Here is a 26,747-nt window from a genome sequence, read left to right on the forward strand (position 1 = left end):
TTAAATGTTTATATGTTATAAATAATTTTCTTCACAACAACCCTATGAGGTGGGCAATTTAAAAATTATTCCCATTTTTAATTGGGGAATTTCAAGCACCTGATCACAAAAGCCATTGCCAAGAACACACCTATTCAAGTCCTTCTAGGTTTTCAATCCTAGTGTTCTTTCAACTCCACCAAGCTGAATTACTTAGCTAACTAGTTTTCCCTCCCTCCAGACAAGGATGTACAAATAGACAAATCACAGTCGTCCATGACATGGGTTTCCCTCAAAATTTGCAATAAATGGTCTCATATGGCCGGTCAACTTTCATTAATGATTGTTTTTCATTTGGGAAGTTGCTCCGATATGTTTTGATATATAGTCATCTTTAAATGTGAAGTATATTTGGAAATGAATAGCTACTTTGGAACCCTTAATACACACAAGTTAAAACAAAATCATTAACTCAGATTTCCTTTCCTTTGCCTCACCAGTTTTATTCTAAAAAATTATGACATCTTAAACTTTTCAATGAGAGATATTGACCGCCTTGGAATCCAGAAGGTCATGGAACAGACATTTGAACAACTGATCAGCAAGTAAGCAACTTTAAGAAGAAGAGTTTGAATACTTATGTTCCAGAGGGTAATGGTGCAGGAATTTATACATTGTAGTTTAATCTTCCATCTATTCATTGGGATGGCAGTTCATAAGAGAAAGTAAGGCCTATAAAACTAGAATTTTATACCTTGTCCAATATAGAATTTATACTCATAATTACAGCTTGGTTGCTATTTGTTTAAAAAAAAAATGCACTAGAGAGGCATTCTAACTACTGCTTTCCAAGAATCACCATCAGTTTCCCTGAAAGCAGTTTCACTGACAGTTTTTAGAAGTTAAAGGATTTTATAAAGGTATTTGGAATCAGAGCAGCCTTTTCCCTTAATTACTATTTCTTCAGTATTGAGTGGGTTGCCATCTAGTATCATATTACATCATAAAAGCTGTTAGAAATCTGACCCTTTCATATGCATTAGTCTCACATTTCAATTTCAACCATTAGAAAACTGATGCTTGAACCAAAAAAGGAGTGAGTAATAAGATATGGTATATAAACATTAAGGTCAGAGTCAAATCATACTGTTGTGCCTGGTTAGAGAGCAACAGAAATTGTAATCCAGATTAGCAGAATTTAATTTACATCAGGCAGTTGGATTTAATACAATCAGTGGGCTCATCAAGGACACACATTCAGTAGAAGTAAAGAATTCATTTTGTGGATAGTTCTGATCACATTAGGTTCTTCTGGCAGGTCTCTAGGCCAAGCAGAAATTCTTCCTGGTTGGTAGATTTTTAACTATTCTACTATTAGTATAAATTTTAATTTATATCTATCTCTTTAAATGCTAAAAATAACTTTCTTCACAACAACCCTGAGGCAGGCAATCTAAAAATTATGACCTGGAGTGTTTCTGTCCTAAGCATACAGAATAGGTTTAAGATTGTCTTAAAACAGTTTTATGTTTATAAAATCTGAAAATAGATGTCTACAATAACTTCCAGAAAAAGGAATCATTCCAAACCTGCAGGTTCAGGAGACCACATTTCTAGATGTATCAGGGAAGCTATGGAATTTACTAGACAAATGCAGATCAAAGTATGATTAAATGATAAATATTTCCCCATTTCTGTCTAGAAAACAAAGACCAATTCATCTAAGCTTTGATATTGATGCTTTCGACCCTTCACTGGCTCCAGCAACAGGAACTCCTGTTGTTGGTGGGTTGACTTATCGGGAAGGCATGTATATTACAGAGGAAATACATAATACAGGTATGTAAAAACTAATTACATTTTTTTGGACCTCTTATATGCAGGACATTTGTTCAAAGATCATATTACAGACTTCGTTTTGGACTTTTAAGATACACTATAGTTCTATAGCAAAAAGGCTATTATTACTTATTTATATTCTTAGATGTTGCATCAGCATCATTATGCCCTACTTATAAAAATGATTTTAAAGACTCAGGTGATTGTTAATTTTCTATGTTTCAGTCCCTAAGCCTCTAGAGCATGATTTCTCTAATAATTCCCCTATGTTACCTGTCTCTCCTTAAAAAATAAACAACAAAAAAACTTCTTCCCCAGATGTTTCTTAGACTCATTCCATCATTAAAACTTTTTGGTCTTGATCCATGGAAACATACATCCTAATTAAAACTCATTTATTCAACAGTAAATGCTTCTTTAAATTTTTGTTGATCCTACTACCTGTATTGACAACATTTTGAGTTCTGGGCAGATTTTTTGGTCTAATCAGATATAATCTGTAGAAGGCTAGCATGTATAAAAGAACATTATAATCAAAAAGGAAGCAGGATATCTTTGTCCCTAAGAATAACAAGGTTAATACTTAAATCATTTCTCTAGTTCTAGACTTTCCTTAGTGATCAGGCAAGAAAAAAAAGCTAGAGAACTTGTCAAAGTCTTCCTAATGAAGAAGAGAGCATTTCCATTTTATGACCAGCCAGCCAGCATAAATTTTTAGAAAAACAGACTTGGCAAGTTCCATCCCACTCTCCATCTCTTATTTCTAGCTTTGACAATTTTTCCTCAGTCATAATCATAAAGAAAAAAACAGAGATTGAGCCTCCTCAAAGCAGAGGAAAAATAATAGATACGCATTGGCTCATTGCATTAATTGTTGATCTCCTAACTGCAAAAATTATTGAAGGTAAAATCCCTGATGAAAAAAGCTGGGGAAGATTATGGATTTTTGTGTATGGAAAAAATAAAAAATCACCTTGTGATAAAGTAATGAAAATAAGTTTGATCTTTAGCAGTTAGAAAAGGACAGATCATATTAAGGTTTGTCTGAGGATTTTAATTTAGTATCTTCTTTTTAATCGAAAAATTAAGAGTGAATGGCCAACAGAGGTGCATGTTCTTATAAAAACTACTAAAAAAAATCTTTTATTTTAGCCTACCAAACAATGTGACAGATAACTAACATCTTTCATTTTGATTGCATGCTTTTAAATTTTGTTTTCTTATCATTATGTTAATGGCAGCACATTTGAAGTAGAATATCAAAAGTAGAAGTCAAAACACTTAGGCCACAGGCCTTTTAAAATGAGAGGTAAATCTCCAGAAACAAGCACCATGCTAGGGCTCTGATTAGGATGACAAGCCCCACCCTCCCTCTAGTTGAAATACAACCAGTAAAGAAAATAGAATTCCACTTTACTTCCTAGAGCAAAAGTTATATATTCCAGTAGAAGAATGTTAAATCATAGCAGCTTGAACCATTACAATATAGCTTCCTGAAATAAGCAGTTGGAAGATGGCTACCTTTCTCTCCCAGTCCTACTGACTGACTTCTTTGGTAGGAGGATCATTTTCATACAATTTGTGTGGCTCTGTTCCCTCAGGTTTGCTGTCAGCCCTAGATCTGGTTGAAGTCAATCCTCTCTTGGCTACTTCAGAGGAAGAAGTGAAGGCCACAGCTGGACTGGCTGTGGATGTGATCGCCTCAAGCTTCGGCCAGAAGAGGGAAGGACAGCATGATGGTTACGACCATCTTCCCACTCCCAGTTCACCAGATGAATCGGACAGTGAAGAATGTGTTCGAATTTAGAGAGTTTGTATTTTTTCCACAGGTTTTTTTTTTCCACAATGGGCATTCCAAAGTTCTACAGAGGCACTTAAAAGGGATATTAAAATTGGCAATGTTAATACTGCCTTCATGAAAGCATAATTGTTTAAAAAAAAAAAATCCCTCCTCATTTTTGGTGACCAATGTTACTGTATTCTATAATTGGTTTTATTTAGTTCATTGTGAATTAATATATTAGGTTACTCTATAAATTTAAAGAACTAATAAACACAGCATTTGTTACCTTGGTATATAGCACCCCAGCTTTGTTACCATTACTTCACATTTCCAATCATCATCTTCCTTTCTTACACAGACAATTTGACTGCTTAAACTGCTAGGGCCCTAGCAGTAAGTAAATTTAGTTGGTCCTTTAGCTCTTTAAGGATCCACCAGGAGAATAAAGAGGCAGGGGATTTTCCTTATTATCGAAAGAACTTGTAATAGACTAGTCCTCCCAAGATGGCCAGCTCCAGAAGGATAACCATGGAAAGCAGAAGTTTATTGGTTGCCACTCTACAAATGGAAAAAAGTAAAGGATAGAAGTTAGGACTTGTAAGCCCCCTACTGTGTAGAATGGAAAAGCATTGCAGTTTAGTGGAAAAAAAAAACACTCCACTAAGTCAAATCTGCCATCTCTCTATTAATGACTATATGTGCTCAAGGACAATTCACTAAACTTCTGTTAAGTGTCATGTATCTGTAAAATAGGGATAATATTTGTTTCACCTGGCTGGTTTAAAGAATGAGTAGGAGAAAAAATGAAAATTTAATATTTATACATGCTGGGTGTTTTCTATAATCTCACACAATACCACAGGCATGAAGTGGTGACACTTCTTTCTCCAAACTGTATCATTAATGCAACTTAAGTCCTCTTCCATCTCCTTCCTATCCTTTATTTTAATCATTTTACAACTGGAAAATCTTGTCCTGGTTCTCTTAGATCTCAATTTCTGACCACAAGATGCTTACTATTCAAAAGATAAACTATTCTTATCAGTCTAATAGTACTATGTATCCTATCTAATTTCAGACTGCTCTTATAGGTCCTGAGAACATTATAATCAAAAACAAAAAAACTCACTTGCAACAGCTTAAACAGGGGTCAAGCTACCTGTTGGTGGAGGTATCCACTAATAACTAAGAAAGTGTTATTAACAGCAGGAACTTTTTTAACCTGACTTCAAAGCTGGAGGCCAGAGTAGAAAGAGGCAACAATAGCCAAAAATGGGGTTTACTATAAAATATGTATTCTTATTTCTTCCCTGGTCCTGAGCTGCATAAGACACAATTAGGCCCCTGCAAAGGTGTCTCTGGGAAAGTCCTTACTGTACTTCATCTCTCTATGAAACATCTATGTTTTCTTGGTGATACTGTCATAGTCACTAACCTAATTTAGGTCTTTATCCCTGAAACTCTTGCTTCCAAATTGGTGTCATGGTCTAAAATCATTCCACAATTGCTAAAGGGATTCCCCCCCACCCCAAATGCAGGTCTCATATGTCACCCCCCTATTTCAGTAGCTGGCTTCTTACTGACTTATACTTATTTTTTAGATATTTTAATTTCTCAACTAAGTTTTATAGTGTATAAAATTTAATGTAGGCAGTACATGTACATATGAAAGCTGGAAGAATTCTTTGAAGTAATCTAGTCCAATCCTAATTTTTCCAGATGACAACACAGGTTAAGTGATTTGCACAAAGTGACATAAGATAGTGGCAAAATAGGGTTTGGGTCCATGTCCAAAGATTTTTCCATTGCATATCTCTATTTTTGAAGATGAATGTCATCATGAATTTATTAATGACAGAAGTAGAAAAATGTAATATAAAAGTAACTAGTAAAACTAGTTACACTCCAGTTTCAAACTCACTTTCTAGACATCGACCGCAAGATCTTTCGACTTTTGCTCAAGTTTTCATTTGTATTCACCAACTGAAAAGAAAAAGGAGAAAAAAACCAAGGGTTTGTTTTTTTTTTTTTTTTTCCCCCAATTACAGAATGCTTAAGTCAAAAAATTGAATTTGTGATAATTGATAAATCCTGCTGAGTGTATAGGGACTTTAGTCTATTTCTATAGCTTAAATAATCTTGGGTTCTTCAACTATGAGTTTTCCAGGCTCCTCATCTTTGGGATATACTCTAGGTTTGTCAATGTCCCTTCTAAAATGTACCTCTAGACACTCTTCTATATGCAGTCTGGCCACGGCATAAGTCAACTAGATTATCACTTTCTACCTCCTAGAGAATAAAGTAACAGGTATTAAGATACTGATCTATCTGATGCTTCACTGAACTTGATTGATGCAGAGTGCAGTGCCCATTCAAGTTTGTCTCAAATTCTTTTATAATATATATTTACGTTCTACTTTCTTCCACTAATCCTATACTTATGTTTTTTAACCCAACTGCATAAATTTACATTGAATAAATAAATAATAGGGCTTTAAATAAATAAATTTACATTGAACTTTCCAGCCAATTATGATAGCCTGTCCAGATATTTCTGAATTCCAATTCAATTCCTGAATGTGTTTTCCTGGCTTCACATCAAATTCACAAAATCACAACAATTTCATGTGTATTATCTACACCTTCCTTAGCAATAATGATGAAATATCTTTAGAAGAGGGACAAGAATAATTCTGTGATAAGAATCTGCTGGAACACTTGCTATAACCTAGTCAGAAAGGGAAATTAATATGGCTCTTAGTAACCACCCCTCCCCTTTAAGTATTTATAAACCATTTCTTTTTACTGAGACAATTGAGGTTAAGTGACTTGCCCAGGTTCACACAGCCAGGAAGTGTTATGTGTCTTGACTTCAAGGCTGTTGCTCTACTACATCAACTAGCTGCCCCCCTCAAACCAATTTTTTTTTTATTAAAGCTTTTTATTTTCAAAACATGCATGGATAATTTTTCAACATTAACCCTTGAAAAATCTTGTGTTCCAATTTTCCTTCCTCTTCTCTTACCCCTCCCCTATATTGGCAAGTAATCCAATATATATTCTCTCACCCCCTCACCCTATATTGGCAAGTAATCCAATATATATAAAACATAGTAAAAATACATGCTAAATCCAACATATACATACATATTTATACAATTATCTTGCTGCTCAAGAAAAATCAGCTCAAACAGGAAAAAAAAAAGGCAAGCAATACAACAAAAAAAGTGAAAATGCTATACTGTGAACCACACTCAGTTCTCACACTTCTCTCTCTGGGGGTAGATGATTCTTCATTCCAAGATCATTGGAACTGGTCTAAATCATCTCAATGTTAAGAAGAGTCATGTCCATCAGAATTGATTATCATGTAATCTTGTTGTTGAAGTATATAATGATCTCTTGGTCCTGCTCATTTCACTCAACATTAGTTCATGTAAGTCTCTCCAGGACTTTCTGAAATCATCCTGCTGGTCATTTCTTACAGAACAATATTCCATTCACACACCATAACTTATTCAGCCATTCTCCAACTGATGGGCATCCACTCAGTTTCCAGTTTCTGGCCACTACAAAAAGGGCTGCCATAAACATTTTTTGCACATGTGGGTCCTTTTCCCTCCTTTAAGATTCCTTTGGGATATAAGCCCAGTAGAAACACTGCTGGATCAAAGAGTATGCACAGTCAAACCATTTCATTAAAGAAAAAAATACCTGCTCTCAAATTCTGGCAGGAATTTTCTTAGCAACCTGGAAAGTTTATCCAAATCTAAGTACAATTTATCAATTATTTGTCAGTTTAAGGCTAGAAGGGACCTTAGAGTATTAATAACTCCGGTTAAATTTCCTTATTTTATAGGTGAGAAAACTGAGAATCAGAAAAATTAAGTGACTTTGTAAAAACAGTTGACAAAGTTAGTATTGAAATCCAAGCCCTATTTTAATGACCTAGAAAAAATAACAACAAAATTCATATGGAAGAATAAAAGGTCAAGAATTGCAAGGGAACTAATGAAAAAAAACTCAGAGGAAGGTGGTCTAAGTGTACCTGATCTAAAGCTATATTATATAGCAGCAGTCACCAAAACCATTTGGTATTGGCTAAGAAATAGACCGGTAGATCAGTGGAACAGATTAGATACAAAGGACAAAAAAGGGTACATCTATAGCAATCTAATCTTTGACAAACCCAAAGATTCCAACATTAGGGATAAAAATTCATTATTCGGAAAAAACTGTTGGGAAAACTGGAAATTAGTATGGCAGAAATTAGATATGGATCCACACTTAACACCATATACCAAGATAAGATCAAAATGGGTCCATGATTTAGGCATAAAGAGGGAGATAATAAATAGATTAGAGGAACAGAGGATAATCTACCTCTCAGACTTGTGGAGGAGGAAGGAATTTATGACCAGAGGAGAACTAGAGATCATTATTGATCACAAAATAGAAGATTTTGATTACATCAAACTAAAAAGTTTCTGTACAAATAATACTAATGCAAACAAGATTAGAAGGGAAGTAACAAATTGGGAAAATATTTTTAAAAACAAAGGTTCTGACAAAGGTCTCATTTCCAAAATATATAGAGAACTGACCATAATTTATAAGAAACCGAACCCATTCTCCAATTGATAAATGGTCAAAGGATATGAACAGACAATTCTCAGAGGAAGAAATTGAAACTATATCCACTCACATGAAGGAGTGTTCCAAATCACTACTGATCAGAGAAATGCAAATTAAGACCACTCTGAGATACCACTACACACCTGTCAGATTGGCTAAGATGACAGGAACAAATAATGACAAATGTTGGAGGGGATGTGGGGAAATTGGGACACTGATACATTGCTGGTGGAGTTGTGAAAGAATCCAGCCATTCTGGAGAGCAATCTGGAATTATGCCCAAAAAGTTATCAAACTGTGCATACCCTTTGACCCAGCAGCGCTACTACTGGGATTATATCCCAAAGAAATACTAAAGAGCGGAAAGAGACATATATGTGCCAAAATGTTTGTAGCAGCTCTTTTTGTTGTAGCTAGAAACTGGAAGATGAATGGATGTCCATCAGTTGGAGAATGGTTGGGTAAATTGTGGTATATGAAGGTTATGGAATATTATTGCTCTGTAAGAAATGACCAGCAGGAGGAATACAGAGAGGCCTGGAGAGACTTAGGTCAACTGATGCTGAGTGAAATGAGCAGAACCAGAAGATCACTGTATACTTCAACAACAATACTGTATGAGGATGTATTCTGATGGAAGTGGAAATCTTCAACATAAAGAAGATCCAACTCACTTCCAGTTGATCAATGATGGACAGAAATAACTATACCCAGAGAAGGAACACTGGGAAGCGAATGTAAATTGATAGCACTAATATCTGTCTGCCCAGGTTGCATGTACCTTCGGATTCTAATGTTTATTGTGCAACAAGAAAATGATATTCACACACATGTATTGTACCTAGACTATATTGTAACACATGTAAAATGTATGGTATTGCCTGTCGTCGGGGGGAGGGAATAGAGGGAGGGGGGGCAATTTGGAAAAATGAATACAAGGGATAATATTATAAAATATATATATAATAATTAAAAAAAAAAAAAAAAATCCCCCCTTTGCCTCTAAATCTAACGTTTTTCCCCAGTAACTCATGTTGCCCATTGTTGTGTCACCAAGGAGAAAGAAATATCAGTATATCTCTGGAATTTCTCAAGGAAGGTTAGGAAAGTCATGAAGAGGTAGTCCTTATAGATGAGTCCTCTTCAACCATTTGACCAACCAACCTTGGTAGATTGAACTCCTCTCATTTCTCACCTTTCAAAGATAACTTATATATTTGCTAAATCTAGAACTCAAAAGTGCAGACAACCAATCAATCTTTTTCCAATACTTTTTTTTTTAAATGAGGCTATCTAGGTTTGCTATAAATATTAGAAGAAGAGTAGACATTCATTTCACTATTATGTTCTGCTATTTCTAATTCTTTTATTCTTGAGGAATCAAATCAAACAATTTGAAGTGGGAATGCAGGAAATAAGGAATCATTTTCATTCTCCAAATCTTTTCTGGACTTGAGCCAAGATGTAAATAACAGGCAAATCCAAGGTCAAGTCTGGTCTGCAAGCTCACTTATGATTCTAGTCTTTATGGCTAATAGTAAAAAGAAGATGGGACTACTTTTATTAGCTTATCATTGATAATGCATAGAAAAGTACCCCCCAAGCTAAAAATTATAGGGCAGTTATAGTCTGGATCAATGAAATAAAAGAATAACCTGACCTTCAAATATGGGAAAAGTAACCTTTCCTGTCAAGTAACTTTGCTGTCTCTCCCAATAGAAAAAAAAGATATAAAAATTAGTAAAAGGAACATTAGTCTTGTGACATTTGTCAATAAATAAGAGGCAATATAGCATAAGGAATAGAGAGCTAGCCAAGGAAACCTGGAAGAATTCCTAGTCCCACTTTCAACAGATAAATAGCTGTGAACATGGGCACCTAAGTCACATAAATCAATGTTCTAGGTAACCTTCTGGTCAAGTAAACAAGTATTTGTTAAAAGCCTACTATGTGCCAGGCCCTATGCTAAGTACTACAAATATAAAGGATGGTAAGAGATTCCTGTTTTGAAGAACAAACATTTTAATAAGTCATATACCAATGAAAATTACAAGTCCAATCTCTATTCTTTTACAATAAATGCAGAAATTAAGATGAAAAAAGATCTCTACATTCAAGGAAAGACATCTACTTTAAAAGGTAATTAGTTTACCCTACTAAGAAATTCTAGTTCTTAGGTTCAAAGAAAAGGAAATTTAAAGTTCCCATCTTTGCCTCTAATTCCTAAACTCAGAGCTAATGTAGTTTCTAGCTTTTGTATATTCCTAAATCATAATAAACCTTAGACTTTTATGAAAGACACCTAACTCACCTCTTTCCTTGCCTCTGCCCTCTTCCCCAATAAATCCAGGCAGAACTTACTCGGCTCTTTGTGCGTTCCAACTGGTCTCTTTGGTCCCCCAGTTCTTCAATGATTTCAGAACCAATCTGATCTGTCTCAGTGGCAATCTGGTAGGAACGTTCAATACTCTGAGTGGCTCGATTTAGGCTTTCAGTTCCTTGTAGAAGTAAAACCCTTTGAGACTGCAGCTGATTCTGACCAAAAAATGGAAAAACAATCAGACACTGTAGGCATTTTCTTTATCACCTTTGTTAAGAAAGGAGACAAGGGTACAGTTTTCTAGATAGGAAGAAGAGAATTCAGGACCCAGAACATAGACACATCACTCTCAATTCTTATCCCCTGTTGCTTTTTTGGTTGTATGGGAAAGAAAATACCAAAAAAGTGAGAACTTTTCCTATTTTTAAAGGCCATCAAGAAGCCCTCCCAAAGGGAGTTGAACTGGTTTCAATATTATAAGAATTGTATAGCTTTCTCTGTACTTACTAATAGTAACTTTCCTTTTCACTCATTAAAAATTTTAATTCTATAATGCTTCAAGGTTTATAAAACATTATAGAAAAATGACAATTAAGTGAAGGGAAGGGTCATTTATTAAGCAACTACTTCATGGCAGGCAGCATGTACTAAACACTCTAAAAAAATTTCATTTGATTTTCATAACAACCCTGGGAAATAGGTGCTATTTTACAGTTAAGGAAACTGAGGTAAACAGCACTGACTGAGTGACTTGCCCAGCATCACATAGCAAGCAAGTACCTGAGGCTAGACTTGACCTTGGGTCTTGCTGACTCCAGACCCAAATCACTATCCACTTTGATATCTCATGCTGAATAGCAGTTTATGTTGTCCTAATAGACTTAATTCCTACTTTTCTAAATCTTCACTAAAGCTAAATTCCATTTATATTACTGAGGCAGTCTAAGTACAAACAACATACTTTTTATTTTTAATTTTCTTTTTAAACAAAAATTTTGTGCATAGGTAATTTTTCAGCATTGACAATTGCAAAATCTTTTTGTTCCAACTTTTCCCCTCCTTCCCCTCACCCCTTCCCCCAGATGGCAGGTTGACTAATACATGTTAAATATGTTAAAGTATAAGTTAAATACAATATATGATACCATGTCCAGTTATTTTGATGTACAAAAAGAATCAGACTTTGAAACAGTGTACAATTAGCCTGTGAAGGAAATAAAAAATGCAGGCAGACAAAAATAGAAGGATTGGGAATTCTGTGTAGTGGTTCACTACACAGAGCTAAATCTTTCGCTGGGTGTAGCTGGTTCAGTTCATTACTGCTCTACTGGAACTGATTTGGTTCACCTCATTGTTGAAGAGAGCCACGTCCATCAGAATTTATCATCATATAGTATTGTTGTTGAAAACAGCATACTTTTTTAAATAAAAGTTTTGATTAGTTTTGTTTTTATAACTACAGAATTTCTTCTATCATGCTTCCCCTTCCCTGACAGCCATCCCATATGATATTTAAAAAGCACACATTTCTAGCTCAGAATAAACAATTTAGGATTACAAAACAATGCCATTAGAAGAAATAAGGCTAATGAAAGACTTTTATTGTATTCTATGTATTAATAATCAAACAGGATCCTAGGATACCCATAGCAACTCACTTATACATCAAAACAACTGTCTTTCATTAGGCAAACAGTACCCAGTACTACAGTCAGATTAAATACAGGACACTTCAAAGGAGGACCTGGATTCAAATTCTACCTCTGATACTTACTGCCTCCTAGGTAAGCTTGAGTATGTCACTCAAATTCCCTGGGCCTCCATTTCCTTATTTGTAAAATGAGGAGTATGGACTGGAAGGTCTGAAGTTTCTTCTTCTAGATTTATGATTCTAAACCTAAAGTTGGTTCTTTTTATTTAAAACAACACTATTCTTCTGACTGACAATTAACTAATCATCTATAATTAATTTATTTTGACTGGCCTTATCAGGCCTTCCCTTCTTTACAACCTCTTCCTAATATTAATTATGTCTTAGTCTTTATCCTTTTTAATCTGGATTAAAGATTTTATCTCCTCTACTCCTCAGATTCTAATAAAAGCATCATAAAATTTAATATGAAGAGACTTAAAGTTTGGGTCATATATTTCAAACCCTTACTTTGCAGATAAAAGAGGTCCACAAATTGCCTTACTTAAGGTCACATGATTAGACAGTGGCAAAGGTGGGATCAGAATTAAAGTCTCTAGACTTTCAGTCTCATGCATTACTGTTGCCATCCCCTAAATCATAAAGATTAAGAAAAATCTCTCATATTCCATAGTACCTGAAAAACTTAGCAGCATCCTATATTTTCTGGAAAGCTTAGGCAAAATTATATACATGGTCACTAGATCAAATTGCAAATTTTCTGTGAGAGAATTAAAACTAATGTAGTAACAGCCCTCTCTTTACAGGCTACTTGTCTTGCATAAATGCACCAGAGTAGAGCTAAGATGATGGTATACAGGTAGCTAAATGGAAAAAGAGATACCAAAGTCATTGAAGAAAGTAATTCTTTAAAAATTAGAATTAAGCTAGTGGAAGCTAGTGACTTCACAAGACATCAAGAAACAACAAAACATCAAAAGAATAAAAAAAAAAAGAAGAAGAAACTGTGAAATATCTCAACAGGAGAGATAATTTAAGAATTATTCAACTATCTGAAAGCCATGGTCAAAGAAAGTTAATATGTCAGGGAAAGCTGCCCTGATATCCTGAAATTAGAAGGTAAAACACAAATTAAAACTAAAAAAAAAAAAAATTCATCCCAAAGAAATTGAGGGGATGCCCATCAATTGACGAATAGTTGAACAAACTGTGATACATGAATACAATGGAATACATATTGTTTTGTAAGAAATGGTAAGCAGGTGGATTTCTGAAAAACCTGGAGAGACTTCCATAAACTAATGCTAAGTGAAGTGAGCAGAAGCAGAACACTGAACACAGTAATAGCAACAGTGTGCTACTCTTCTCAGCAATACAATGGTCTAAGAAAATTCCAAAAGACTCATGACAGAAAACACTATCCGTATCCAGAGAAAAAACTAGGAATTTAATAGCAGATTGACGCATACAATTTTCACTTTTTTTTGTTGTGGTGGTTTTTCCCTTTAGCTCTGATTCTTCATTCACAACATGACTAATGTGGAAATATGTTTAATATGATTTCACTTGTATAACCTATATCAGATTGCCAATTTGGGGAGGTGGGAGAAGGAAAACTGGATATCAAAATCTTATAAAAGTAAATGATGAAAATTAATAAATAAATAGAAATAAAAAAAAAAAATCCACCAATTATTTTCTGAAAGAAATCCCAAAATAAAAACTTCCAGGAATATTGTAGACAAATTCCAGAATTCTTAGGTAAAGGAGAAAATATTGTAAGCAACTGGAAAGAAACCCTCCAATATTGCCAGGATTATACAAACTTCCACATCAGAGGACCAAAGGACTTGGAATATGAAATTCCAGAAGGAAAAGAAGCGAGGATTACAATTAAGAATGATCTATCCAGTGAAACTGAGTATAATCTGGAGGGGGAAAAATGAACATTTAATGAAATAGAGAACTTTCAAACATTCCTGATGAAAAGATCAGAGCTGAATAAAAAATGTGACTTTCAAATACAAGACACAAGAGGAAGGAATGGAAAGATGATGTTTGTAACTCCTAAGAACTTTTTTATTATCATGGCAGTATACAAACATAGATGTGAGATGACTGATGGGATGATTTTAAAAAATTTAAATTAAGGAATGAGAAAGAGAGATGCACTGGGAGAAGGGGGAAGGGAGATGAAGAATGGGCAAAATTAAATAAAAATAAAAAATAAAATGGGCAATACTAAAGAACTGCAAAAGGAAGGGAAGATGCATCTTATTAACATTCAGAATTGGTTCAAAGAAAGAATAACACACTCAGGTATAAAAATCTATCTTATACTAACGGAAAATAGATGGGAAAGGGATAAGAGGAAGGAAAAGGAGCTGAAAGAAATGAGGGCATGTTAAAGTAGGTAATGATCAGAAGTAAAACAGACTTTTGAGGAAGGATAGGGTAAAAAGAATAAATATAAAAATAGGATAAGGAAAAATATACAATAAACATAACTCTGAATATGAATGGAATGAACTCATGCATTAAAATGGAATTGTATAGCAGAATAGATTAGAAATCAAAATCCAACAATGCTATTTATAAGAAACATACTTGACAGAGACACACACACACTTGGAACAGAATCTTCAGCTGAGGTAAAAAAGGCAGGGATAGCAATGAGGATCTCAGGCAAAGCAAAAGCAAAAACAAATATAATTATAAATGTATCTGAAATTCAAGAACTTACCATGTGATCATTCTCTATAGCATATGCCCCATATCTACTATCTCCTCGGCCTCCAGGCGGCATTGTCAAAGGAGTGCTCCTCACTTCTCGCTGGAGCTTGGCCAGGTCTCTGCGATAGCTCCGAAGTTTGGCCATCATAGGGTTGCGAAAAGACAGGGGGGCATAGCGCAGCTCCTCTTCCATCTCTGCCAGCTGTCAAGTCAGGAAAGCAGCCAGGAGTATTAACAACTCATATTTAGACATAGAACTTTAAAGTCTTCAAAGTGCTTTCATTATTCCAATCACAGGATGAAGCAAGGGGTGAAGCAGTATTACAGAAGTCAGTGGGATACAGTAAAAGGACCATTGTAGTTGGAACCACAAGTCCCGAGTGTGAATGCTGACACTATTCTTTACTTCCTGTGTGACCTTGTGCAAGTCAGTACATGTCACTTTCCTTACCTGTAAAAAGAACTAGACAACCACTAAGATCCCTTCCAGCTCCAGATCTAAAACCCCATCTAACAGATGAAGACCTTGAGGCAAAAAGAGGGTCATTAATCTACTCCTGGTCACACAATTACTTTTAAGTGTGAGATACAGGAAGAGAAGCCAAATGACCCAGGTGGAGTTTAGCATCTTTGCCACTCCATGGTGACGCCACTAAATCTAGCCCGGTCTGGCCTGGTTGCTCACTCTACCAGGGAATGTACCGGCCTGCAGGCAAATCTGCTGCAAAGCCACAGGCTACTAAGGACACTAGAAGGTGAAGAACTAGAGGTGGGGACACAGTTGGGACAGTCAGACACACTTGTCCTCTTTAGGACAGAGCTGAACAAGTTGTTGTTGAAGCATTTCAGACTCTCCCTGACCCCATTTAAGGTTTTCTTGGGAAAGATAATGGAGTAGTTTGCCATTTCCTATTCCAGTTTTTATAGATGAGGAAACTGAGGTAAACAGGGTTAAGTGACTTGCCCAGAGTCACACAGCTAGCAAGTGTCTAAGGCCAGATTTGAACTAACAAAATTGAATCTTTTTGGCTTCAGGCCTGGCATTCTCTTCATTACATCACCTAGCTGCCCCAAACAAGGATCAGATATCAAGCATTTCTTCTTTTTAACTACCTGAAAATATTCAGTTTTAAATCCCTAATGACTCAACCTGCTATTCAAGGCAAGAATCTAGAAAACAAATTTCAAATTGAAGGCGATTACAAACGTCTCTGAGATAATGCTCACAATGCTCCGGGCTCTGATCATCTCTCCAAATTCAGTTTTGGAGCAAAGAGTTTGGAAGCATAAACCTGGCACAAAAAAGATAAAACCAGATATGCTATTGGAAATAAAATACTATGTCCAAAGGGCTATGAAACTGGGCATACCCTTTGATCCAGCAGTGTCTCTACTGAGTCTGTATCCCAAAGAGATCATAAAAAAAGGAGGACCCACATGTACAAAAATGTTTGTAGCAGCTCTTTTTGTAGTGTCAAGGAACTGGAAAGTAAGTGGATGCACATCAGTTGGGAAATGCCTGAATAAGTTATGAAGGTAATAGAATATTATTCTATGAGAAATGATGAGCAAGCTGGTTTCAGAAAAGCCTGGAGAAATGTACGTGAACTGATTCTGAATGAAGGGAACAGAACTAAGATAACATTGTACACAGTAACAACAAGATTATGTGATGATCAAGGATGATGGACTTGGCTCTTTTCAACAATGAGATGATTCAAGGTAATTCCAATAGACTTGGGATGGAAAGTAGCATCTACATCCAAAGAGAACTATGGAGACTGAATACGGATGAAAACAATATTTTCACTTTTTTTGGTGTTGTTTGCTTTTTTTTTTTCCTTTTTCCTGTTTTTTTCTCTTTTGATCTGATTTTTTTTTTTTTTTTTTTGCATAGCACAATGAATATAGAAATATGTTTAGAAGAATTGCACATGTTTAACTTAATGGATTGCTTGCTGTCTTGGAGTGAGTGAAAGGGGAAGGAGAGGGAGAAAAATTTGGAACACAAGGTTTTGCAAAGGTGAATTTTGAAAACTATTTTTGCATGTATTTAGAAAAATAAAATACTATTAAAAGAAAAAAAAAAAAAAAAGCCTGGAAAGACTTACATGAACTGATGCTGAGTGAAATAAGCAAAATGAAGAGAACACTGTACATAGTAACAAGATTATGTAATGATCAACTGTGATGGACTTGGTTCTTCTCAGCAATGCAATAATTCAAGGCAATTCAAAAACTTGGAATGGAAAATGCCATCTGAATCCAGAGAGAAAACTATGGAGACACAGTTCTCTTGGTTCAGGTATCCTAGAAACAGGAAGCCTACCATCTTTTTATTTTCAGTAGAAACTAGAAAACAGGTAGGAACTGTAACCTAATGAGTAATTTCTAACTATATAACTACCTCTCTAATTCTGAGCACTTGTCTTCCGTGATTAGAGCCTTGAAAAGTGAAAACTTGGATTCAAATCCCATTTGTGACACAAGCTGGGCAACCACTTAATCTCATTCAGCCTCAGGTTCCTCTTTCACAAAATAAGAGCTAAATATTTGTTATGAGGATTTTCTTTTTCTTTTTTTTTTTTAATTTCTGTATTGGGGAAGAGAGAGAAAAAAGTCAATTTTTTGAAGAGAAAAAAAAATAATACACCTAAAAGATAACCTTTAGTAATTACCTTCTAAGAGTTGTTGTGAGGATTTAAAAAAAAAAAAAATGTGCAAAGTGCTTTGCAAACTTTAAAGTATTAGATACTGTTGATTAATATTATCACTACCAACAACAGCTAAATGCAACTTTGGAATCTTAGTTTTAAAGTGTGAACTTTAAAAGTGTGATCAAAGTGTGAACATCACTTCTCCAAGAGGCTTTCTTCAATGGTCCCTCTAAGTTTTCAATATAGATTTATAATATTCACTTTAAGAGAGAAATGACTATCAAGTAAGGATAACCCAAAAGGCTCCTTTGATTCCATTTATGTATGTGCACAAAAATTCTTAAAATAAGATTAGGAAGGGGCAGCTAGATGGCGCAGTGGATAGAGCACTAGCCCTGAAGTCAGGAGGACCTGAGTTCTGACCTCAGCCACTTAATTACTTGGTAGCTGTGTGGCCCTGGGCAAGTCACTTAACCCCAGTCACCTCAGCAAAATAAATAAATAAGATTAGGACAGACTCATTTTAGAGCAGCTATCAAAACATGATTATTCAGAATTATTCCCAAGCCTTCCTTATCCACAGATGCCATCTATCTTTTCTACAGCACCCAACCAATACCAATTTGCCTCACTTTTTAGTAAGGATGACATTCAAAACTAAGGCCCCAAATCGGGTGCAGTCACAGGTCAGATTCAGGCACTGCTTTGGAGAAACCAAATACTAGTAAAAGAAAGATGTCCCTTACTCCCCAGATCTCACCGTTTCATTTGCTTCCTGTTGTTTCTCATCAAAGTCTCTGATTAACTTCTTTTTCTCTTCTGAGAAAAAAAAAAAAAAGTTATATTCCAGTCTGCTTCTATGACCTTTATACATGCCATCAACTCTACTTTCCACCTATTCCCTGCTAACCTCTGGTAATTCTTTTTTTTTTTTTTCTTTTTAACATTAAAAAAAAAATTTATATAGCTTTTTATTTACAAGATATATGCATGGGTAATTTTTTTCAGCAATGACAACTGCCAAACCTTTTGTTCCAATTTTTACCCTCCCCACCCCCCCAGATGGCAGGTAGACCAATACATGTTAAATATGTTAAAGTATATGTTAAATACAATATATGTATATATATATATATATATATATATATATATATATATATATATATATATATATCCAAACAGTTATTTTGCTGCACAAGAAGAAATGGACTTTGAAATAGTGTACAATTAACCTGTGAAGGAAATAAAAAATGCAAGTGGACAAAAACAGAGGGATTGGAAATACTTTGTAGTGGTTCACACTCATTTCCCAGAGTTTTTTCACTGGGTGTAGCCAGTTCAGTTAATTACTGCTCTATTAGAACTGATTTGGTTCATCTCATTGTTGAAAATGGCCACATCCATCAGAATTGATCATCATAGAGTATTGTTGCTGAAGTATACAACGATCTCCTCGTCCTACTCATTTCATTTAACATTAGTTCATGTAAGTCTCTCCAGGCCTTTCTGAAATCATCCTGCTGATCATTTCTTACAGAACAATAATATTCCATAATATTCATATACCACAATTTATTCAGCCCTTCTCCAATTGATGGGCATCCACTAAGTTTCCAGTTTCTGACCATTACAAAGAGGGCTGCCACAAACATTTTTGCAAATACAGGTCCTTTTCCCTTCTTTAAGATATAAGCCCAGTAGTAACACTGCTGGATCAAAGGGTATGCACAGTGTGATAGATACCTCTGGTAATTCTATGGTAATAACTAATTATGGTCATGACAATAACAACCAATAAATATAAATATTGGTAGGGTATTTTCACGTTAATTCATTTAACCCCTTTAAAACAAACTCTATTAATGTAAAAAAAGGGGGGGGGAGGGGTAGCTTTTAAAAATATCTTAATGACTGCTGTCCCCTTCAACCCAGATTCCTAAAACTAATTTTTGTGATGTTACCACTGATCAAAACACTTTGGGAGCTTTTCTTTCAGAAATTTCTTTAATACTTAAGGAACATTTTCCCCCCTCTTCTCAATGGTGGAGAACAGCCTCTTTTAAAGGTAGATTTTACTTTTCAAAATGGTCATTAAGAAGCACATATGGTAAATAAAATGAGGAATCAACAAGTATTTAATAAAACCCTGTTGTGCCAGACATTGATACGTAAGGCATTGATGACAAAACTGAAAGTCCCTACCCTTACAACATACCCATTTTGTAAATACCCTACCCATGTAAAAAGTAATGGGGGGAGGGGAGAAAGGAATACTTCACAGGAGAGTAGAGGAAAGCATTTATTTTGGAGGTGGGGCTTGAGCTGATCTCTGAAGCAAGTGAGGGATTCTAAGAGGCAGACATGATGAGGGAAAGCAGTAGGGATATGGTGCAACAGCAGAGGTGAAGCTACAAGATAAGAGAAGGAATATCTTCAATATTCAACAGTATTAGTAAGGCCAGTTTGGCTAGAATGTAGGATTAATAAAGGGAAGATATAGATGAAAAGGAGTGGATGCCCATTAATTGGGGAATGGCTGAATAAGTTATGATACATGAAAAAAATGGAATATCATTGTTTTATAAGAAATAATCAGAATGATTTCAGAAAAGCCTGAAAAACCATGATTGAAGCTAGCAGAACCAGGAAAACAACAGCAAGATTGTTTGATGATCAACTATGATGGACTTGGGCTCTTCTCAGCAATGTGGTGACTCAAGACAATAGATTTGGGGTGGAAAGTGCCATCTTCAGGCAAAGAAAGAAGTATGGAGACTGAATGTGGGTCAAAGCATGATATTTTCACCTTTTTGTTTGCTTTTTCTTTCTCATGCTTTTTTCCCTTTAGGTTGATTTTACTTGTACAACATGATAAATATGGAAATAAGTTTTAAAGGACTGCACATGTTTAAGGAGGGGGAGGTGTGAGAGAGAAAAAAAATTTTGGAACACAAAATCTTATAAAAGTGAATGTTGGAAACTATATATGTATTTGGAAAAATTAAGTACTATTTAGGGGGAAAACAATTTTTAAAAATGAAGCTAATTCAGCCAAGTAAAAAGACTTGGGGGCTGAATTAACCCCAATTTATTTAAAATATAATGTAGATACAATTGAAACATTTTTAGTCATTAAGAGTAAAATAAATGCTTCACAAAGTAACTTCAAAATAAATTGCCACAAGTATCAGTAGTATCATTGTATTTTAGGATCCCTGGAATATACTCTTTCTTCTGCATAACCCATCTTCTACTCTGAGTGAAATCCAATAAGTTTCTATAGCTCTCTCTCTCTCTCTCTCTCTCTCTCTCTCTCTCTCTCTCTCTCTCTCTCTCTCTCTCTCTCTCTCTCTCTCTTATATATATATATATATATATATATATATATATATATACATACATATACATATATATATATATTTTTTTTTTTTTTTTTAAATGAGCAAGCATGAACTGTCTTTCCTTTCTTCTTGGCAATGAAGAAACCAAGATTTAAGAGCTCAGTGGTCAGATTCCATATAGTACCGCAAGGGAATAAATATTAATTATCAGTTTTGGGGTATGCAAATCAGTTTTAAACAAAAGCTCTCATCAACTTCTAAGACTACCAGCATATACACTTTTTATTTGGAGACCCCTTCAAAAACTCCTCCAAGGCATACATTTATATATACATTTTTCCATTGTATTTACTGATTACTACAAAAAAAAAAAAAAAAAAAAAAAATCTTGGCATTTTTTTCAGCCTTTAAAAAAGTTTCTCCAATAAGGAATCTCTTATGCAAAATTAAAATACAAAATTCCTTGATAAGTCAAACTACTGGGTCTAAATAGGAGGAAGATTCCTCATAAATGAGTGAAAAGATTCAGTTGTTCCGGTTTACAGATAATCAAGCCCCAAAGCTTAAGGAATTCTATGATTACAAGAAAGAGGTCAGCCTAAAAATCAAGTCATATAAGAAAAACCAAATGGATAATATATTTTCTGTACTGTAACATACAGCTAGAGACATGAGTATTTTACACATATGGGACAGCACATTTTAAGGACTTAAACTTAGACCCAGAATTAAATAGGAAAAACAAATCTAAATGCCGTTGGGAATTTGTGACAGTGCTATCGATGATCCCAACTTGGTTGCCAACACACAAAAAACTTATCTTTATTAATATTAATGTCCTTCATTTTCAAAAGTTCTATGAAGAAAAATACTATACATCTCCAGAGAGAGAACCGATAAACTTTAAATGCAAAGAAAATTATACTTTTTTTAACTTTATTTTTGAAGGTTTTTGTTTGTATTTTCTTTTGTAACATGATAAATATGGAAATATATTTTACATGACTTTATATATATATAAGTGATATCAAATTGCTTGCTTTCTCAAGGAAAGGGGAAAGGAAAAAAAGGAGGGAGAGAATTTAGATCTCAAAAACTTTAAAAATGTTATTTTTTTTTACTTTTAATTGGGAAACATTTAATGAAATTAATATATATTTTTAAAATGCTAATGTCCTTTTGTTCATGTTGTATGGATGCAAATGTGGGAATATCACAATAATCAAATAAAGTTCTGGGTGTCCAAGAGTGCAAAGAAAAAACATACAGCAGGAGGCAGCAATGTATTTTCATTAATTATCTGTGTGCAAAAACTGGTATAAGGCATACACTACCATAAAACAATAATTAGAAACTCTGACCTCTTTTTCTTGCTCTGTAAACAGTAATCAGATTAATATAACCCCACTTACTTGTTACTACCCCACAGCTCCACTAAAAATTCCTGTAAATCTGCATACCAAAATTCCCTTCCCTGGATACTATTCACAGATGGGCACTGCAATTCTTTAATGGAATGTAATTTCTTTCATAGAAGGGATATATCTCCAAGTTTAATACCGTGTCTGGGTAGGCATGTAAGTGCTTTTTCATACAACATTTACCCATGCTTAAAACCTCAGTGTAGGTTACAAAGCAATTCTCTACTCTGGAGCAGAATGTAAGTTACAGAAGAGCAGAGAATTGTCTGATTTTAAGGAATGGAGAAAGGAAGCACTGAATGCCTTACACATATTAAGACAAATGTTAAATAAAGTAGTTATGTTAAATAAAATAATAGAATGTTAAATAAAATAGAACTAGATAGTAATACATTTGACAAGTCTTCCTTTGCTAACAGTGAAAACTATGAGAAGATTCTGAAAGAATCCCGATTCTATTTTAGTCTGGAATATGCAGTAACATTTATGCTTGGAGGAGCAGCTAGGTGGCACAGTGGATAGAGTACCAGCCCTGAAGTTAGGAGGACCTGAGTTCAAATCTGGTTTCAGACACTTAATACTTCCTAGCTGTGTGACCCTGGGCAAGTCACTTACCCCCTCCCCCACCAAAAAAAAAATCTATCTTTGGGTCAGGATGAACTCAGGCAGGAGGAAGAGAGTACCTTAGGTTGAAAAATACTTTGTCACAGTCTTTATAAAGTATACATTGTAATGCTTTACAACAGGGGTTCTCAAACTACGGCCCGAGGGCCAGATATGTATGGCCAGCTGAAGAATGGAGGGGTTATGGCAAATGGACTGAGGGGTGGAGACAGTGTGAGGTTTTGTTTTTACCATAGTCCGGCCCTCCCACAGTCTGAGGGACAGTGAACTGGCCCCTATTTTAAAAGTTTGAGGACCACTGCTTTAGAACATAAGCTATAGAACAAAGGATAAAAATAAGGGGGCTATGAAACATGCTCGATTTCCTAATATTTCACACAAATAGAAAAAAATTTTAACAATTAAGAAATGGCCAGGCAAAGGTCTAAATAATAAAGATGAAACTGACCAGCCAATCTGCAATTTGCAGACTAGTAGACATTAGATTTATCTTAGACATTTTTCCTAACCTTTTTCTGGCTTTTTTTGCCCATGATGGACAAAGAACTGAATAGAGGTGAACAGATTGAGGATGAGACAGATGTAATCTATTGAGTTTTCTGATTTTCAAAGAAAGCTGTACTTCTGTATCACACCAGGCTAGAAATCACTCAACTGTTACTCAGTTCAGGCACTCCTAAGCACAGAGAACATATTTCTTGTCTTGAAAATTAATCATGAAATATTACTAGACTTCAAATAAAAAACAATCAGAAATGTGCATTGCTTTTCTCTTTAACATTGTAGCTTTTCTTATGATCTCAAAAGAAAAGTATTACTTCCTCTTTAAAAATTGAAACATTTAATTCCACAAGGATTAGGCATCCAAATCATCAGAGCTGAAAATCTGTTGTTTTTAAAGCCCTAGAAAGACAAAACTTTCATCTACTTCTCACTAATTTATCCCTAACTCTAATATAACCTTTGACCCAAATTCCCGATGGCATAAAGTGCCTAAAGATTACTACTAAAAGCATCTAATATTTATATAGTGCTTTAAGGTCTGCAAAGAATTTTACAAGTATTATTTTATTTGATTATGCTATTCAATGAATTAAACCATCTTTCTCTAGTACCTTTCCAGGTAAGGCAAGCAGAGAGAATGAAGGAGAGCTTATCTAGCTCAGAGAAGGTAATTAATAATTAAACATAATTGAATCAGTTAAACAATGTGAGGATGCATAATCGGAAGAATAGAAAAGGAGCTGTATCTGAAGATGAGCTTCCAGAACTATAAAGCAGTTGAACTTTTGAGACACTAGTACTGAAATAGATCGCTGAAGGTTTCTCAAACAGGTGTCCTAATTGGAAAAGCAAAAATGGGGGAGAAACACATCATCTGCAATATTCGTCAGTTACCTCCATTAAGCAACACAAGGGAAGCTACATTTAGAGGCACAAACTAGGAAGATGGTTGGTAATCATCCATCAAAGCACATAGAGAACATTTTGTTTCCTCTGTCCAGGCACCCAATTTTAGGAAGGGCATCTGAAAAAGAAATAACTTCAGGAGGAAACAGAGTGAAGGGTTCCAAGAGGTCTTTCCCCTGCCCTTTACTAATAGATACTGCCTTCTCTCCGAGAGTTTTCCCAATTTATCTAGTATATGTCTTGTTTGTTGCAAGAATGTATCCCCTACAAACAATATTACTTATTGGACAGGTGGTTTGTTTTTTGTCTTTTTTGCATGAGTGGAGCTCAGCACAGTATCTGGCACATAGCAGACAATGCTTGAAGATAGGATTAACATACTTAAATTGCTCAAACAATAGAGGAAAAATAAATAACAGTTCTTCTCTTAACTGGAAGAAAAGAGTAAAAGGGAGCTGTAATGTCGAAATGAGAGGAGCTAGTTTTGCTTGTTCTCACAAAGCAGAATTAAAAAGATAGCCAAGAGAAAAATTTAGCTTTGACTTAAAGGAGGAAAAAACATTCCTAAATAATAGTTGTCCAAATGAGGAAGCATCAGCCTCGGGTTGGTTCCCCAAGAGAAGGTTTCGTCCCTCATCGGAGTCCTCAAAAAAAGCATCGGTAGGTAGTTGACTGACTATGGTCTTCAGACTACGTGGGAGCGGATTCTAACCATTAAGCACTAAGCAAAAATTAGAGCACACCCACATCCACCACTCATCCCCAGCACGCAAACAATCTCCTACAAAGAACAATATACACCACGGTAAACAGAACACAATAGTAGGAAGGTGCTGGAATTCAGAGGAACAGGGAGAAGCTTCCCGTAGTGGAAGGGGGGATTTTTAGCAGGAATTGGAAGGAAGCCGGGAGGTGTCAAGAAGAGGTAGAGCACCGCAAGCATGGGGACAACCAGAGAAAATGCCTGCAGGCTGGAGATGGAGGCTCTCGTCCCAGTGTCACTGGATCCAAGGGTGCGCGGGGAGATGCAAAATGGGAACACTGGAAGGGGGGTTGGGGTAGGCTTTGAACACCTGCAGAGGATGCTGCGTTTGAACCTGGGCATGATAGGAGACTACTAAATTTACTGTGGAAGGGCGGAGAATAGCCCCGTCGGACTTGCGCTGATCGTTCTGGCAGCTCCAAGGGTAAGCTCCTTAAAAAAGTAAGAACCCCCTCCTTGTTGATTAATTGTGCCCCACGCAAAGAGGCGCTTAGCAAATGTAGCTTGGGATGGACGGGAGTGGGGGGCACTAGTGGCCCCCGAGTCCTTTCCTCCTAAGTCCATGACTGTGACGCAAGTTCCAGAAGGAATGGGGAAACCAGAGGGAAAGGAGGCGCCCCGGAAACTCCCGGACACCCGCCCCCTCCCAGGGGACTCACCCGTCCCTCCGGTCCCCAGGAGCCTGTCAGGGACCCCTCGCAAGTCATCATAGAGCCCGCGGAAGATTTCGTGCAATTTCTCGAAAGGCTCCGAGGACACGGCGGCTGCCATGGCGCAGGGCGAGCTCTCCCCACCCCGGCAGGGCCGAGGTCCTGGGCCCAGGAGCCAGCTTCTCGCTCAGCTTCGCGGATCAACCCGCGAATCTCGAATTCATTGCCCCCGGCAAGTGTCCCTACAGCCCCAGCGTGATGGGAGGGGTTTCCGGGGAACTGAAGCGACGGGGTCCTTCAGAGCCGGAACTCTCGCCACGAAGTCCTCGCCTACCCCCCCCCCCCACGGGGCCATCCCACGATGTGCCTGATGAGAAACCTCAAACATTTCCGCGTGGGGGCTGCAGTGAGTACAGGAAAGAGAAGCCGAGGCCTCCCGCCCTCTCTTTTCCCCTCCCTGAGCTGTGCTGTGATTTGGCTGCCAAATTCGATACGACTAAGCTGTCACATTTGGGGAAGCGATAACTACAGTCACCCGCCCCACTAGACGGGGAGGGGAGGAGGAAAAAAAAGGGCCGTGGGAAAACACTGGTGTCGCAGTGCCTTGCGGGAGTTGTAGTTCGAAGGAACGATTCGTGACCGTCCCAGAGATAGGAAATCCTGGAAGGTACTCAAAGAGCTTCCCCGAGACGCAGTCGCACTGTGCGTCATCACGCATAGTCACCTGTCAGCAGTCCCTAGTACTCTTTGCGTCTCTTATAGTGAATGAGAGGGCTCCAGGTACTGGCTGGTTTGTTGTATTTGTGAGAGTCATGATTCCTCTTTTACTGGGGGGACCACTAAGGCCGGGAGAAGATTTATTCCCAGAAGCATAGCCAGTATTCCTATCCCCAATTTTAGGAAGTTTTATTTTTTAAGCCTTACTGATTTTACTTATGTTT

The 26,747-nt window shown here is 36.2% G+C and overlaps 2 protein-coding genes across 5 annotated transcripts in view; one reads left to right on the forward strand and one right to left on the reverse strand.

Moving 5' to 3' along the window:
• ARG2 (arginase 2) overlaps window positions 1–3,894 on the forward strand; it is a 41,238-nt gene extending 37,344 nt beyond the window's left edge. The window contains exons 6-8 of the mRNA XM_074290450.1: window positions 480–584; window positions 1,682–1,818; window positions 3,420–3,894. Coding sequence (XP_074146551.1) covers window positions 480–584; window positions 1,682–1,818; window positions 3,420–3,625 — 448 coding nt within the window. The 3' untranslated portion in view covers window positions 3,626–3,894. The remainder of the gene's footprint in view (window positions 1–479; window positions 585–1,681; window positions 1,819–3,419) is intronic.
• VTI1B (vesicle transport through interaction with t-SNAREs 1B) lies at window positions 457–26,097 on the reverse strand. Of its 4 annotated transcripts, XM_074290451.1 has the most exons (6): window positions 25,816–26,093; window positions 18,358–18,416; window positions 14,951–15,142; window positions 10,598–10,771; window positions 5,523–5,584; window positions 457–4,159 (listed from the first exon to the last, which is right to left on the reverse strand). In XM_074290451.1, exons 1-6 carry the CDS (start codon window positions 25,925–25,927, stop codon window positions 4,069–4,071), a joined length of 690 nt encoding a protein of 229 aa, XP_074146552.1. In that variant the 5' UTR covers window positions 25,928–26,093; the 3' UTR covers window positions 457–4,068. The 4 variants fall into 4 exon arrangements, with proteins under 4 accessions (XP_074146552.1, XP_074146553.1, XP_074146555.1 ...); XM_074290452.1 differs by lacking the exons at window positions 457–4,159; window positions 5,523–5,584 and adding an exon at window positions 5,588–7,261 and having other exon boundaries at window positions 10,548–10,771; window positions 25,816–26,097; XM_074290454.1 differs by lacking the exons at window positions 457–4,159; window positions 5,523–5,584 and adding an exon at window positions 5,588–7,261 and having other exon boundaries at window positions 25,816–26,094.
• Window positions 26,098–26,747: the final 650 nt, after the last annotated feature.

The sequence above is a fragment of the Sminthopsis crassicaudata genome, chromosome 2, assembly GCF_048593235.1.
Source record: "Sminthopsis crassicaudata isolate SCR6 chromosome 2, ASM4859323v1, whole genome shotgun sequence".
In the NCBI taxonomy this organism is placed as follows: domain Eukaryota; kingdom Metazoa; phylum Chordata; class Mammalia; order Dasyuromorphia; family Dasyuridae; genus Sminthopsis; species Sminthopsis crassicaudata.

Excerpts from the sequence above, each read along its gene's own strand:
- VTI1B (XM_074290451.1), bottom strand. The coding sequence starts at position 25,927 with ATGGCAGCCGCCGTGTCCTCGGAGCCTTTCGAGAAATTGCACGAAATC. Across the intron at positions 15,143-18,357 it reads AACAGGAAGCAAATGAAACG|CTGGCAGAGATGGAAGAGGA; the intron begins GTGAGATCTGGG and ends CTGACTTGACAG. Across the intron at positions 5,585-10,597 it reads TGGAACGCACAAAGAGCCGA|TTGGTGAATACAAATGAAAA; the intron begins GTAAGTTCTGCC and ends TTTTCTTTTCAG.